Source organism: Desmodus rotundus, chromosome 2, assembly GCF_022682495.2.
Source record: "Desmodus rotundus isolate HL8 chromosome 2, HLdesRot8A.1, whole genome shotgun sequence".
In the NCBI taxonomy this organism is placed as follows: Eukaryota; Metazoa; Chordata; class Mammalia; order Chiroptera; family Phyllostomidae; genus Desmodus; species Desmodus rotundus.
Genome location: NC_071388.1, coordinates 91,102,926 through 91,117,710, shown reverse-complemented (window position 1 = coordinate 91,117,710; position 14,785 = coordinate 91,102,926). Strand labels below are relative to the sequence as shown.

The window sequence follows — 14,785 nt, the reverse complement described above, 5'->3', positions numbered from 1 at the left end:
CATCGGTGCGTGCGTCTCCCCGAGCACTACTGCTAAGCATCATTCCATGTGTTTATTGTCCACTCATATATGGGGTGTGAAGTACTCCAAGTCCTTTGCCCATTTAAAAAATTAGGTGGTTAGTTTTTTCTTACTGAATTATGAATCCTTTGTATTTTCTGGATACAAAGTTCTTTGTCACATATTATTGCAATGTTGTAGTCTTTTTAAAACTATGTTTTGTAATCGATAACACTAGATATTTAAAAATCAGTTGAGCTCCGGCTGTACCACAAGAGCCCTTGAGCAAACTGCTGAAGTGAGAAATCTGTCAAGCTTTTCTGTGCTCTGCGCCCAGCGTCCTGCGAGCAAAGAGCCCACGACATAAAATCCTACTCGTGAAGGCCAACGGACATAACACAGTGTAAAATAAATGCCTAAGTAAATAAATGGACGAAAGCCTCCCGAAGTATCTATGCTGGCGATAGTACTCAGGGGATTTTTTAGGCCATATTGTATTATTAGGCAGATATTTTTGAAAGCATTCAAAAGTCATGTGGTTTAGTACTATAACATCCTTAGGATAATAAAAATATAAACTGGATATAAAAATTAAACTGGTGAAACCTGCGCTTTTCTAATTGGCTTTGAACCTGAGTCATACGCGACGAAATAGCCGGGACCAAAGGGCGAGTGAGAGCGAGGGGCCCAGCGACGTCCCACTCTGGGAGCGCATGCGCCTCACGGCGGCTAGCCCGCCGGGGCGGGAGGACGCGCGCGCGGAGGCGTCGCCACGGTAACTGCTGTAAACGGAGACCTACCCCGGGGGCAGACGCTGTGACTAAGAACGAGGCGGCGGTCGATTCCTTCGGTAAGTTTGGACCCCGGCAAATCTGTTAGCGAGTGAGGGAGCAGTGAACTCTTGGACTTTTTTTTAGGTGGAACCAGCGTCCTCTCGACACATTCCCTCTTCTTTCCAACGGATCAGTTCAACAAGCATTTGAAGTGACCCGTGTTCGCAGGCATGGAGCTAGACACCGGCTACAAAGTGGACACAGTTCATGCCCATAATCCCGCGGGGACAGCCAGCAGTAGTGTGAGTTAGACCCCGCTAAGCAGAAGCAGGGAGTTTGGTGGCAAAGTGCGCGGGTCTCCAGGTGAAGCAAACCAGCCCACCCCACACTTAGCTGTGTGACACTTGGCAAGTTGAGTCCTCTGCACTTCAGTTTCCTCATCTCTAAAAAGGACGATGCTAATGCTAATAACCTCGCGGGGCTCTTGTTACAACTAAATAGGATAATGTAGCTCGTGAATGACACATAGTAGGTGTACAATAAGTACTTGTTGCCTACACGTAGTCATTGTGTCCAGTCACTTGTGAGTTGTTCCAGGTTGCTACGGACTAAAACCTTTGAGAAGGAGAATGGGCTGCAGAGAAACTAGGGACAGGGAAAATAATAAGAAATGAGCTACAGACTCTAAGCTGAAGGACCCTTGTGCCATGCCAAGGAATCTGAGCTCTTATTTTATGGCAATGAGGAGCCATTAAAGGCTTTATACAAGAGTGGCACATTAAAAATTGTGTTTTAGTAATACAAGAGGCAATGTAGAGAATGGACGAGAGTTGGGAGAGACCAGGTATAAGGCTGTGGTAGGGTAGAGCTGAGACACCATGAGGACCAGAACCAGGCTAGTGACAGTGGGAGCAGAACAGAGGGGACGCATTCAAGAGGCTTAATAACTATACCCTTGGTGGCGGATTTGCAAACCAATTGCATGCACTGGGTGAGAGGGAAGGATTCAAAGAGTAACTGCTCTGCTTTTTCATCTTAAAAAGCACGTAACACTTTGAGAAATATATGAAACAGTATATGTAGAATCCTTAGAACTATGCTTGACCCTCAGAAAACATTAAAAAAAAACACCAGCTATTATTCTCTCCACAGTTGTATTTCCCATTGTAACGTAAACACTGTTTGCTTTTTAAAAAAAATATTTTATTGATTTAATTTTAGAGAGAGGGAAGGGAAGGAAAAAGAGGGAGGGAAACATCAATGTGTGGTTGCCTCTTGTGTGCCCCTCACTGGGGACCTAGCCTGCAACCCAGGCATGTGCCCTGACTGGGAATTGAACTGGTGACCCTTTCCTTTGCAGGCCAGCGCTCAATCCACTGAGCCACACCAGCCAGGGTTGAGTGTTTGCTTTAATGCAACAATCTCTGAGTCTTACTATGACCAGTCTGGCACACTGCTGAAGTGGAGTGCTTGCGCATTTGAGAGTGAGCACTGACCCTGAACTCTAGTGCATGAATACGAGTAATGTCGCCTTGAGGGCCTTTTGTCTAGCTTCCAGATAACCTTCTTGTAGCAGCGCACCCCTCTGTGCACGATGATTTTCTTTTTTCTTTACACTTCCTAAGGGTTGACTCAAAACTTGACAGAAATGAATTGATTAACAGTTCACTAAAGGCTGCGCTAATGAGCCTGAATCAAATAAAAGTAGATTTGAAATAGTTTTGCCAATAGGCTACCAAAGCTAGCAAATTCAGTTGTGTAAGACAGGGCGTGGCTAAGAACACAAATAAGGTTTAGTCATTCTAGCTGACTACAAACTGATTATGATGAGGCAGTATGTGATGAGCCCGGCTCCCACCGCGAAGGTGGCGTAACATTAGACTGCCGTAAAGGGCACTGCTGGTGCAGGCACAGGGGTCCTTCGTCATCTCCTGGAAGATGTACAGACCCTTCAAAGAGGACACGAAATTGGGGTTCGTAGATGATGCATTGGAAATTAATTTCTTGAGCTGTCAAAATCCTGAAAAGAATTGAAACCATGTTAGTGAGGAATAATTTAAAGAATTGGGGTGCTTTAGTTGGGAACAGAGACAGTCTGGGGAGAAAAGTGAACCAGTTCCAATGATTTGAATAGCTATAATACACAGAAAAAAATTGTTTTGTTTTGTTTTTTTGTCCCCAGAAGAATAAGAACCAAATGGATCCAAGTTACAGAGAAGAGGATTTTAGCTTAATATAAAATGAACTTACTGAGACCTAGAGCTGAGCATTAACAGGATATGTTCACCTTCTTACTTGAAATGGTGAAGTTGAAGCTGATCTCTGTTCATTTATTCTGGAATTAATATATTCACCTGTTTGACCATTCTACATACCCTGTGCCCATGTGCCAGGCACTGTTCTGAAAGCCTTACTGATTAACTTATTGATATTTCAGAACAACCTTATGAAGTACATACTATACTTCGCAGATGAGAATACTAAGGCACAGGGAGGCTGAATACTTAATACCTTATAACTCTTAGGAGAACCAGGCTTTACACCCAGTGGGTCTGACTTTAGCCAATACTCACAGCCTGGCCAGCACACCAGACGGCTTTTCCAAAGGTGCTGGCTTGCACTGGGTGGGAGGTTGGACGAGATAAGATCTATTTCAACTCTGAAGGTCCATGATCATATGTGTTGAGCCCTCGTTATATGTTAAAGAGAATATGAAGTAAGTATAGTGAAAACAACGATCAGTTTTGAGTATCTACTAGGTGCTATATATAAACTCACGGCCCTTAACCCTGGTTTTATTTTATCCCTGGCTGCACAGCAGAATCACAGGGAGTAAGACCCTGAGAATGGTATGTCATACAAAGTTTTCCAAGTGATTCTAAAGTGCAGCCAGAATGGAGAACTACAGGTATAAAAGACCTCATTTAATACTTACAATGGCTGCCAGACAAGCTCATCATCCCAATTTTACATATAAAAGGAGGCCAAACTGGGATGGGAGCACCTTCTGGGATCCAGAGCCTCATCAGTTTACAATACAACTTCCCAGTCCATTCTTTCTAACAAAACAAAGCAAAGAAAACCACCGTATTCCATCTCACCAATTACACTGCTAGTCTCCAGGAGACCAGGAGCCCCTCCTACCTGACTAATAGACTAACTTGTTATTGGAACTTGCAGACGAAAATTTTTCATTTAGTTCTTCACAATAGATTATTAGTTCAGCTTGGTTGGTGAACCCAGTGACTATCTTGCCCTGAACCCAGTGCCTCATTTGGGGCCCGCCTCATGGCAACTGAAAAGAGTAGTTTAGTTTCCTGCCAACACTGAAATGCGGATTTTTATCAAGGAAATCTTCATCTGCAGTCTCTGCTTCAGTCATGAGCATCAGAGTATCCTAGATCTGGCCAACCTCAGAGGGATATGAACCAGTGACTCAGAAGAGAAGCTTATTCTGAGACTGTGTTTAAAGAGAACTGTTGCCCTGACCCGTGTGGCTCAGTGGGTTGGGTGTCGTCCCACACGCCAAAATGTTGCCTGTTTGATTCCTGGACAGTCAGGGCACAGCCTGGGCTGCCAGCCAGGTCTCCAGCTGGGGCTGTGCAAGAGGCAACCGATCCATGTTTCTCTCTCTCTCTTTCTCCCTTCCTCTCTCTCTAAAAATAAATAAAATCTTAAAAAAAATTTAAAGATAATTGTTGATTTCTTCTTCTTAGATTGTAAACTGTTTAAGTTCTGGGGCTCTGTACTGCTCATCTTTGTATCCGCTCCATGCCTACCTAGCATAATACCATTTGTATACAAATATGCTCAACAGTTTTGAGAATTTAACTGACTTAAATTATGAGAACCTTGAGAACAAGGCAGAAAATGACATTTAGGTATGTTTGTAGCTATCTGAACTGATTTACCCACAATATGTGATACTCTGTAACCAAACTGCGATAACTGACATTGCCTTGCAGTGTCCATTCTGTTTATCATTATTTATTATCATTAATTATTTTTAAATCGGTGACTTGTATAAACTCAGAAAGCAAACTTTTCATCCAAACTTGAAGAAACAGGAAACATACTGATGATAGAATTTGGATTTTAAAGATCTTGCTACTTAAAATGTTTCTGTCATTTGATTCTGACATACCCTCCAACCCCAGGGGGCATGCGTCTACAATCCGGTGAGAAAAAGGAAGGAAGGAAAGAAGGAAGAAAGCAGAGAACAACAAATGAAAAAAAAAAGAAAAGAAAAAACACCACACACACACACACACACACACACACTTTTAAAAGGGTAAAACATCATCTTGGTGACTTGGTGATGAGAAAAATGGCTCCAAGATATTAAACACCTAATAGCATGAGTATCATCTTAGACATATCTTCATTGATAATAGTTTATAGTAAAAACATTTGGTCAATATACTATTGCCCCAAATCAAGAGATGCCATCATTATAATGTCACTGCAAGAAAGCAGATGGAATGAACCCTATTGCGCTCTCCGTGGGTCATGTAGTATATATCACGCCTGCTTTTGGCATATTAGTCTTTCTTTAGTGACCGGGAAGTTACAATAATGCACTAGTTCAATTAATGCTCTTAATAGCTTTGTAAGTCGTTTTCTCTTCATTTCCATTTTACACTTGAGGAATTGATGTAAAGTTTGATTAGCTAGTTATGTGGCAAAACTGGGATTCAAACCTGATTCTAATGCCAAATATGATCCAAATAAAACTACAGTTTTATTCCGCTTGCCAGCCATGCCATAGAGGAATGTTGAGGAAACATGGCGTGTTTTGTGTGGAAAAGTGAAGGACTTAAAAGTGAAGGACTTAGATATGGTATGTGTTTCCACATGGAGAGCTGCAATGGAGAGAAGACAGAGGCAACCTGTTGTGTCATTACCCCCCAACCCCAACACCTTTACTTGGCTTTCAGTCAACACAGAAATATTTTCTCAATTCCTTATCAAAGCTTAGACAATTGTACAATCTGCTGCCTGCCTCCTCTTCAGTGCCCCTTTCACTGTCCTGCTCTAGCCAATGGACTACTTTCCGCCCTTCCCAGACAACCCTCTCTCTATGTTCCCTCTGCCTAATATCCTCCTTTCCAGTCTGTGTCTGGCCAACTCCTACTCATCACCCATGTCTCAAACACCTCTTCCTTAGTCCCTAGGCACTAAAGGGAGATGGCAGAGGGTTCATTTGAATGGTGGAACATTTAGGGAAAAGATGGACTTGGGTGGCGTTTCACTGTGGGCCCCTGACAGCCAGAGGGCCCCAGGACGACAGGCTTGCCAGAAGAAAGGGAGCATCTGGCTGTATTTTGCTCTTCTGCAGAGGTGTCCCACGGTGGCTGTGCCGTCCTGCTGGTGAAGCCATCTCGAACTCTGTGCACACACACGGTTGTCATCAATACTCCTGGTGTTTGGTGCTTGTGGAGGTTGGTAGGGGGAAAATGTGTTAGTGATTTCCATTTTACAGCGTTCTCCCTTTCTCTGTCTCAGTTCTGTGCTCACTGAGGAAATGAAGGAGCCAGATGATCAGGACACGGACGAGGGGAAGTTGGAGAGATCCCAGAGCAGCGCAAGGCAGTCTCTGGGGTCCTCGCAAACCGCATCAAGATGTAAGTACATATTATAATATACACATGGTGTTTGATCATTACATTTAGCTAAATAATTTTTAAAGAGTGCATATTTAAGTTTATACAAGATAAGTGGTTTACTTGTTTAACTCCCTTCCTAAACTCCAAGTTCTTGAAGAGCAAAGTCTTCATTTTAATCATTTTTTCTCCACCTCCTGGCACATATACAGCTAGCTCTGTGTTGATAACGACCTGTCTGCACAGAGGGTCTCATCCCCTCCTGTGAGGTCTACGCAGTCTTTAATGGACTTTTCCGACACAGTGTGGCAGGAGGGGAGCTGCAGTACCCCGCCTACCACTTACAGGTGCTTGATCTTGGGTAAATTTTAGAACCTCAATTTTCTCACTCATTAAAATGACAACTGTGAGCTGATCCAGGAATAAACCGGGTAACATGTGTAGAAGGGTATTATAAGCTGCAAATAGAAGGGAAAGAGGAATTTTTAAAAGGAATTTTACAAGACGGCTAGCTCTTTCTCACTGGGCACTGTGATGTTAGGTATCTCGCCAGAATCATTTTTAGTTGGAATTCTAAATATAGTTTCAGAAATTAATTTTGACTGTCCACATACAGGAGATCTGTTCCTGGGGAAATCAATTCATTTACAAAATTTACATTAAATTATTTCAGTCTGAGACATGTCTGTTAAATTTATGATTTCTCCACCCCATGTTTCATTTTAGATGCTTATCTCCTCTTGTTTGGACTGTAAAACAAGGAATTCCATTTAAGTCTTCCTGTTCAAGTCTCCCTCCACACCATCACTAGAGTTATCTTTACAAAAAATAAGATTTTATCACTCTTCTCAAACATTTTAGTTTGCCTCTCTCTTGTTCAGTTTCTACTTTTCTCCACTCCCTACATTTTTGACACAGGAATGTCTACTTTTTAGTTTCCAGTCCTTGGTGGCATTTTCTTGGATGGCCGGATTGAATGATAGTGACCTTTGTCTAGAACTGCCTCAGCACCTCCCTGTCCTGGGTGAGACCCTCTTGGAGTCAGGCCTGATCCAGTGTGGCCTGGCCCTGTGCTCTGTTCATAAAATAGTTCACACATCACAGGTTTGGGGTCCCAAATGTGAAAGAATTTGCTGGCACCCTGGAACCCTCTACCTTGGTGCTGTGAGAAGAGGCCTCTGTCCTGATCCAGCCACTTACCTGAGGGCGGTGCCCCCACCTACCGCGAGACCTTGCATTGTTCTCAGTCTTGCTGAACTATTTGAGCAAATCTTACCCTTTAGAATTTTTGTGCAGAGTCAATTTTCTGGTTTTCCACCTAAGTGGAGATTAAAGTGGGCTCTTCCCCAGACTCAACAATGGATTTAAACATGTTTTAACTGAGCCCTATTAAGAAATTTAAGCCAGCCTTTGCTGGTGTGGTTAAGTGGATTGAGTGTAGGTCTGTGAACTAAAAGGTCGCTGGTTCAATTCCCTGTCAGAGAACATGCCTAGGTTGCGGGCCAGGTCTCCAGTGGGGGGTGTGCAAGAGTCAACCAATTGATGTATCCCTCACACATCAGTGTTTCTCTCCTCTTTCTCTCTGCCTTCCCCTCTCTATAAATAAATGAATAAATAAATAAAATCTTAAAAAAAAAGAAATTTAAGCCAAATGTACTAGCTAAACCATCCACATTTCTTACAGGGGTGAAGGACAGTTAATTACTAAGACATTGATTTCTGATTCTTATTAAAGGGCTAAATTCTTGCTGGCCTCATATAGTAAATTGGGAAGTATTTTGGTCTTTCTATTTTTGGAAATATTTTGTATAGAATTGATATTATTATTTCTTCCTTAAATATTTGGTAGACTTTGCCAATGAAATACCTTAGCCTTTAATTTTCTTAGTGGAAAAATATTAAAATATGAATTCAATTTCTTTAAAAGACAGAGGATTGCCTATTTCCTTAGTATGTTTTGTAAGTTCATCTTTTTTATAGAATTTGTACATTTTTATAAACTGTAAATTTTTTTGCATAACTGTAGGGTTTATTTTTATTTTTGATATTGGAGATTTGTATTGTCTCTTTTATTTCTTGATTGCTGTAGCTAGGAGTTTATTTATTTTGTTGATCTTTTCAAAGAATATGATTTTGGCTTTGCTCATTTTCTTTATTGTTTGTCTTTTTATTTCATTGGTTCTTGCTCTTCATTTTTATTATTTCTATTATTTCTTTCATTCTACTGTTTTTTGGGGGGTTTTCCTTTTCTGTTTCTAGCCTTAGCATAGAACTTTAGGTCATTAATTCCTTTTTTTAAAAGTATTATTTTATTGATTATGCTATTACAATTTTCCCATTTTCTCCCCTTTCTCCCCCTTCCATCCTGCACCTCCATGCCCTCCAGCATTACCCCCAACCACTTAGTTCATGTCCATGGGTTGTATATATAAGTTCTTTGGCTTCTCTGTTTCCTATACTATTCTTAACCTCCCCGCATCTGTTTTATGCCTACCAATTATGCTTCTTATTCCTTGTAGCTTCCCCCCATTCTTCCCCTCCCCTTAGCACTGAATCCCCTCCATGTGATCTCCATTTCTCTGGTTCTGTTCCTGTTCTAGTTGTTTGCTTAGTTTTTGTTTTTGTTTTTTTTAGGTTAAGTTGTTGATAGTTGTGAGTTTGTTGTCATTTTACTGTTCATAGTTTTTGCTCTTCTTCTATTTCTTAGATAAGTCTCTTTAACATTTCATATAATAAGGGCTTGGTGATGATGAACTCCTTTAACTTGACCTTATCCGGAAAGCACTTTATCTGCCCTTCCATTCTAAATGATAGCTGTGCTGGGTACAGTAATCTTGGATGTAGGCTCTTGCCTTTCATGACTTGGAATACTTCTTGCCAGCCCCTTCTTGCCTGTAAGGTCTCTTTGGAGAAATCAGCTGACAGTCTTATGGGAACCCCTTTGTAGGTAACTGTGTCCTTTTCTCTTGCTGCTTCTAAGATTCTCTCCTTCTGCTTAATCTTGGGTAATGTAATTATGATGTGCCTTGGTGTGTTCCTCCTTGGGTCCAATTTCTTTGGGACTCTCTGAGCTTCCTGGACTTCCTGGAAGTCTACTTCCTTTGCCAGACTGGGGAAGTTCTCCTTCATTATTTGTTCAAATAAGTTTTCAATTTCTTCTTTTTCCTCTTCTCCTTCAGGCACTCCTGTGATTCAGATGTTGGAACGTTTCAAGATGTCCTGGAGATTCCTAAGCCTCTTCTCGTTTTTCTGAATTCTTGTTTCTTCATTCTTTTCTGGTTGGATGTTTCTTTCTTCCTTCTGGTCCACACCATTGATTTGAGTCCTAGTTTCCTTCCCATCACTATTGGTTCCCTGTACATTTTCCTTTGTTTCTCTTAGCATAGGCTTCATTTTTTCATCTGGTTTTCGAACAAATTCAACCAATTCTGTGAGCGTCTTGATAACCAGTGTTTTGAACTGTGCATCTGTTAGGTTGGCTATCTCTTCCTCGCTTATGTTAGTTGTATTTTTTCTGGAGCTTTGAAGTGTTCTGTCATTTGGGCCATTTTTTTTTTTTTTTGTCTTGTTGAGGCTGTTACCTAAAGGGGTGGAGCCTTAGGTGTTCACCGGGGCAGGGTAATGCTGGTCACTGGGCTGTGACACTGTACGTGGGGGAGGGGCCGAGAGGGAGCAATGGCGCCCACTCCCCTCTCCACCTGATTTCAGTCTTTCACTCCGCTACCCACAATCAAATTGGGCCCCTCTGGCGCTGGTTCCCGAGTGGGTGGGCTTGTGCACGCCCTAGGCCCCTGTGGGTCTCTCCAACAACCTCTCCTGTGAGGCTGGGAGTCTCTCCTGCTGCCGCCCCAACTCCCATGGGCATTTCAATCAGAGGTTTGAGGCTTTATTTCCCCCAGCTGGAGCCCTAGGTTGCGCAGTCTGCTTTGCTCCCCGCCGTTTGTCTGGTTTATCTGTGCGCGAATGTGGGGCCGCGGGGTGCTACCCACCGCTCTGCTTGCCCTATTCTCCGCCACTCTGAGTCTATCTGCGTGAATGTGGGGCCGCAGGATCTGCTAGTGGTCAGACTGCCTGCCCTGTTGGTCCCACACTCCGCCAGTCTCGGTCCCGCCACGGCAACGCGAGTCCTCTCCGCCCTGGCTGCCCGTCTCTGCCCCTCCTACTGGTCTGGATGAATGTTTATTTTTTATTTTCTTGGTGTTGGACTTCCTTGCTGTTCGATTTTCTGTCAGTTCTGGTTGTGCGAGGTGGCGCAGTGTGTCTACCTACGCCGCCATCTTGGTTCTCCAGCCTTCATTTCTTCCTTCACTTTGCAACTGAGCTCAATCAGTTCTGTGAGCATCCTGATTACAGTGTTTTGAACTCTGCCTCAGATAGGATGTCTATGTCCTTGTCACTTAGTTCTTTTTCTGGAGTTTTGCTCATTCTTTCATTTGGGTCATATTCTTTGTCTTGGTGCCCTTGTTATGTTGTAAGGCAGTGGAGCCTTAGGTATTCACCAGGGTGGGGCAACCCTCTTTGCTGCATTGTGGCGCTGTCTGTGGGGGAGGGGCCAGAGAGGGAAAAATGTCCCTTGCTCCGCTCTAGCCCCACTTTCCAACGAACTCTCCTGTGAGGCTGGGAGTCTCTCCTGCTGTCACAACCCCCACAGTATTTTACTGCTAGAGGTTTTGAGTCTTTAGTTTCCCATTCAGCCAGCCCTGCCTCGCCTACATGTCCACTGCCTTCTGTTGCATCCTCTCAGCTTGGCTGCTAGTCTCCCATCTCCTCCCCTTCTACCAGTCTGGGTGAATGTTTCTTTAACTCCTTGGTTGTCAGCCATGTAGTTTGATTTTCTGGCGCTTCTGGTTATTTATTGTTTTTATTTTTTTTTTATCCTTCTTTTGGTTGTGCACGGAAGTGAAGTGTTTCTACTTATGCCTCCATCTTGGCTGGACAGATCATTGATTCTTGAGTTTCCTTCTTTTTCTTATATATACTGAAAGCTATAAATTTCCCTCTTAGCACTGCCTTAGCTCATCCCCCCAATTTTGACATGTTATATTTTAATTATTATTTAGTTTGAAGTATTTTTAATTTTTTTGATTTCTCCTTGATCCATAAATTATTTTAGGTATGCTGTTTACTTTCCAAATATTTGTAGGCTTTTGAGATAACTTATTATAATTTATTTTTAATATGCTTCTATTGCTATCAAAGCTACACATATTCTGTGTTATTTTAATCCTTTTAAACATATTAAAACATATGTCCCAGTAAGTGAATGTACTTTGTGAATGGCCCATGTACACTTGAATGTGTACCTTATATTGGCAAATGTAGTGTTTTATAAATATTGGGTTAGCACGTTGTATAGTGTTATTCGGATCATCTGTGTCTTTACTGAGTTACTGACTAGTTCTTCTATCTATTGATAAAATACAGGTACAGGGGTGGGCAAAAGTAGGTGTATAGCTGTGAGTATGCAAGACAGTTCACTCTTGAATTATTATTTATTAATTATTGTATTATTTTCCATACAATTATAAACCTACTATTTGCCAACCTCTGTGTTGTAATATCAACTAAGTAAACTGTGAAAAGTTGAGTATACATATATTAATCCCTGAAGCAACTATGTATTAATGAATGCTGGTAATACTGAATTGAATTAATGATAGCACACTAGCCAATCTTTTTTTCTTAAATTTTTAGTTTCTTGTAAATATGCTGTGATAGAAAATAGATTGGAAATGAAGTGAAAATGGGGATTAACCCACAGGAAAGGCTTTTTTAAAAAAAGTTACAAGAATGACCAAATAAAATAACTTTTCTAGGAGGTTTTGAGTATTAAAATTCACTCACTGAGAGCACAAACTGAAAGGAGTAGCCGCTTTGGAAATAAGAAAATGTTTAATTCAAAATTTAGAAATTATGAAAACAAACTATTTTTAATAGCCACTACAAAAGAGGATGACAAAGTCTCAGAAGACATCACAGACGAAACGTTAACTGAAGGGGAGAAATCATTTTTCGCGGATGACGACTCGGATGTGGAACATTTGGACGGGAGTTCCAGCTCATTGCAAGATGATTACCGGGAAAGCACTGGAGGTGAGTAGTATTAGCTTTCTTTATCAGTGCTTGTCACTGTTTTAAAGATAAATTGGCCAAGTTGAACAGTTGTAAACCCATAGAAAGAGAAATCGGCAGGATGTGTGAGTGTGGTGAAGGGAAAGCACGGATCATACACCTCATAGTGGTTTAGTAGCTCCCGCGTTGTAGTCTCCATTTCTGAGCATCGCAGAGAGAGCGCTCACGCTCTGTCTTCTGGCGAGTGGGATGGTCTGAGCCGTGCTCCGCCCTAGATTGGTGAGAGTAACTCTCCCTTGGAACTGAGGGCGAGCTGCTCTTTGAGACTGCAGAAACCGCGCCCCCGCCGGCCTTCAGCCCGCACCCAGGCACGTCGGTTCTGCCGCCCTTGCTCACTGGTGAGTGGCAGCCTATGTCGGCTAGTGCTGGTCCTTACTGCTGCAGTACTGCAGGCTACGTACATCCCTCCTGTCTTTGTGAAAGACAATTTTAGGATTCACCAGACACCCTTCTTAGTTGAAATATTTTAATTTTTTAGAATCTCCTTATATGGAAACCCCTGGCCCAGCTGCAGAAGAGGCAGAGGAGGAAGTTAAGAAGAAAATATCAGAGAGCTTCTTTTATGATTATATGGAGCTGGTTTCCTTGCCTTTTGTGACTCCGAATTCGAACATACCACTGGATCTTCTCACACTTGTGTATCCGTTTGTTCCTTATGTATAATTTTGGCATTTCAGCTTCTTAGGTCAGCGGTTGGCAAACTACAGCCCATGGACCAAATCTGGCCTTCTGCATGTTTTCCTAAATAAAGTTTTATTGGAACACCGCCACACTCACTCATGTACATTTTGGCTATGGCTGCCATCACACTGTAAGGGCAGAATTAAATATTGGGTTGGCCAAAAAGTTCATGTGCTTTTTTCCTGTGAAATAAAAGACATGTTTTTCATTTTCACCATAACTTTATTGATTTGGATATTTTGAGTATGTTGGCTATCTCCTATATGGTATAATGTTGAGTGTTCTCAATTAATGTCTCAGTTTGATTGCTATCAACTTCAACTGATCTGCTGACTGTGGAGCTTCATCCAGTGAGAAGTGCCCAGCACAGAACTGCACAAGCCACTTTTGACACATTGAGTCACAGCACCTTCTCCATGCACCGCACAAATCTTTTTTATTCATTTCAGGGTTTTTTTAACCTTTCTTAAAACAGTAAAGCATAATATGTCAAAAATGTTGTGTATTTTCTTCCACCTTCAATATTAAAATAGCTACACAAAAATTCACCTATTTTAATGTTTTTTTAATGCACACTGATATGACAGCTGTCACAGTACAAACTAAAAAAATTTTTTGAATTAACTTAAAGACAACTAAGTGCTACTAGAGTCATCTTACAGAAAAAAACAAACGAACTTTTTAGCCCACCCAGTAGTTACAATAGCACCCACGTGACCCACGACGCCTGAAGTATTTACTGCCTGGCCCTTTATAGAAAAAGTTTGCCAACCCTGATCTTAGGTACTTCTAAGAAGCTTGGCCCTTAGAGAAGTTGAGATAGAAATGCATGATCTTAATTTAAACTAAGCTTTTGTTTGATGCCTAGTAAGCACAAAGAGAAGCGATGCTTTTCTAGCTGTCCTTTACTGAGGTGTGGTGTGAAGGAGAGTAGAAAGCCTCATTCTCGTTTACCTTCTCTGCCAGCTTGGCATCCCTTTTTCGATGCCTGTCAAGTTAAAATCATTGACTTCCCTTCCTGAAACAGTGATATGGCCGTTTTCCGGCATTAGTACTTTCACATTATTTTCCAAGAAGACAACCCTGAAAAAAGTGGGGCACAAAATAACAAATATTAATTGGTCTGGGGCATAAGGGTCTGGGGATGACTGACACTCTTCAGTGTTGGGTTTGCAAGGTGGGCACTTAGGAGATGGTTTCCATTAAGGCCCGTGGTGGGCAGTTTAGTATGCCTGCCTGCAGAGGGGCAGTGCTTATGGCCACGTGGCCAAGACGCTGACTAACTTCTGGTAAAAGGTGTGCTTACAGAGCTAGGGGGTGTGCTTCCTGACTCAATTTTATTTTTACATAGAAATAGAACACGTTGTTACAGTTTCTAACTCTATTTCAATCCCAGGTGTAACTAAAACGAATTCACCTTGAATCTTGTAACCTGGCGTTTCCTCTCTTGAGTGCTTGCTTTGTTTTTTTGTTTGTTTGTTTTGTCTTTGGACAAGTTACCGACAAAAATTATGCGCTTAGTTTTCCTCTAGCCTATTTTTTCAAATGGGGTAGTATGTGAGAATCACCATAAACTTTTCCTGAAATGATTAAGTT

General features: G+C 41.9%; 1 protein-coding gene across 2 annotated transcripts in view; it reads left to right on the top strand.

Annotated features, from left to right (window-relative positions):
• Nucleotides 1–757: 757 nt before the first annotated feature.
• CFAP44 (cilia and flagella associated protein 44) overlaps nt 758–14,785 on the top strand; it is a 117,032-nt gene continuing 103,004 nt past the window's right edge. For both annotated transcript variants that reach the window (XM_024578109.3, XM_045185779.2), the window contains exons 1-4: nt 758–850; nt 6,279–6,397; nt 12,314–12,469; nt 12,987–13,146. In XM_024578109.3, coding sequence (XP_024433877.2) covers nt 6,298–6,397; nt 12,314–12,469; nt 12,987–13,146 — 416 coding nt within the window. In that variant the 5' untranslated portion in view covers nt 758–850; nt 6,279–6,297. The remainder of the gene's footprint in view (nt 851–6,278; nt 6,398–12,313; nt 12,470–12,986; nt 13,147–14,785) is intronic.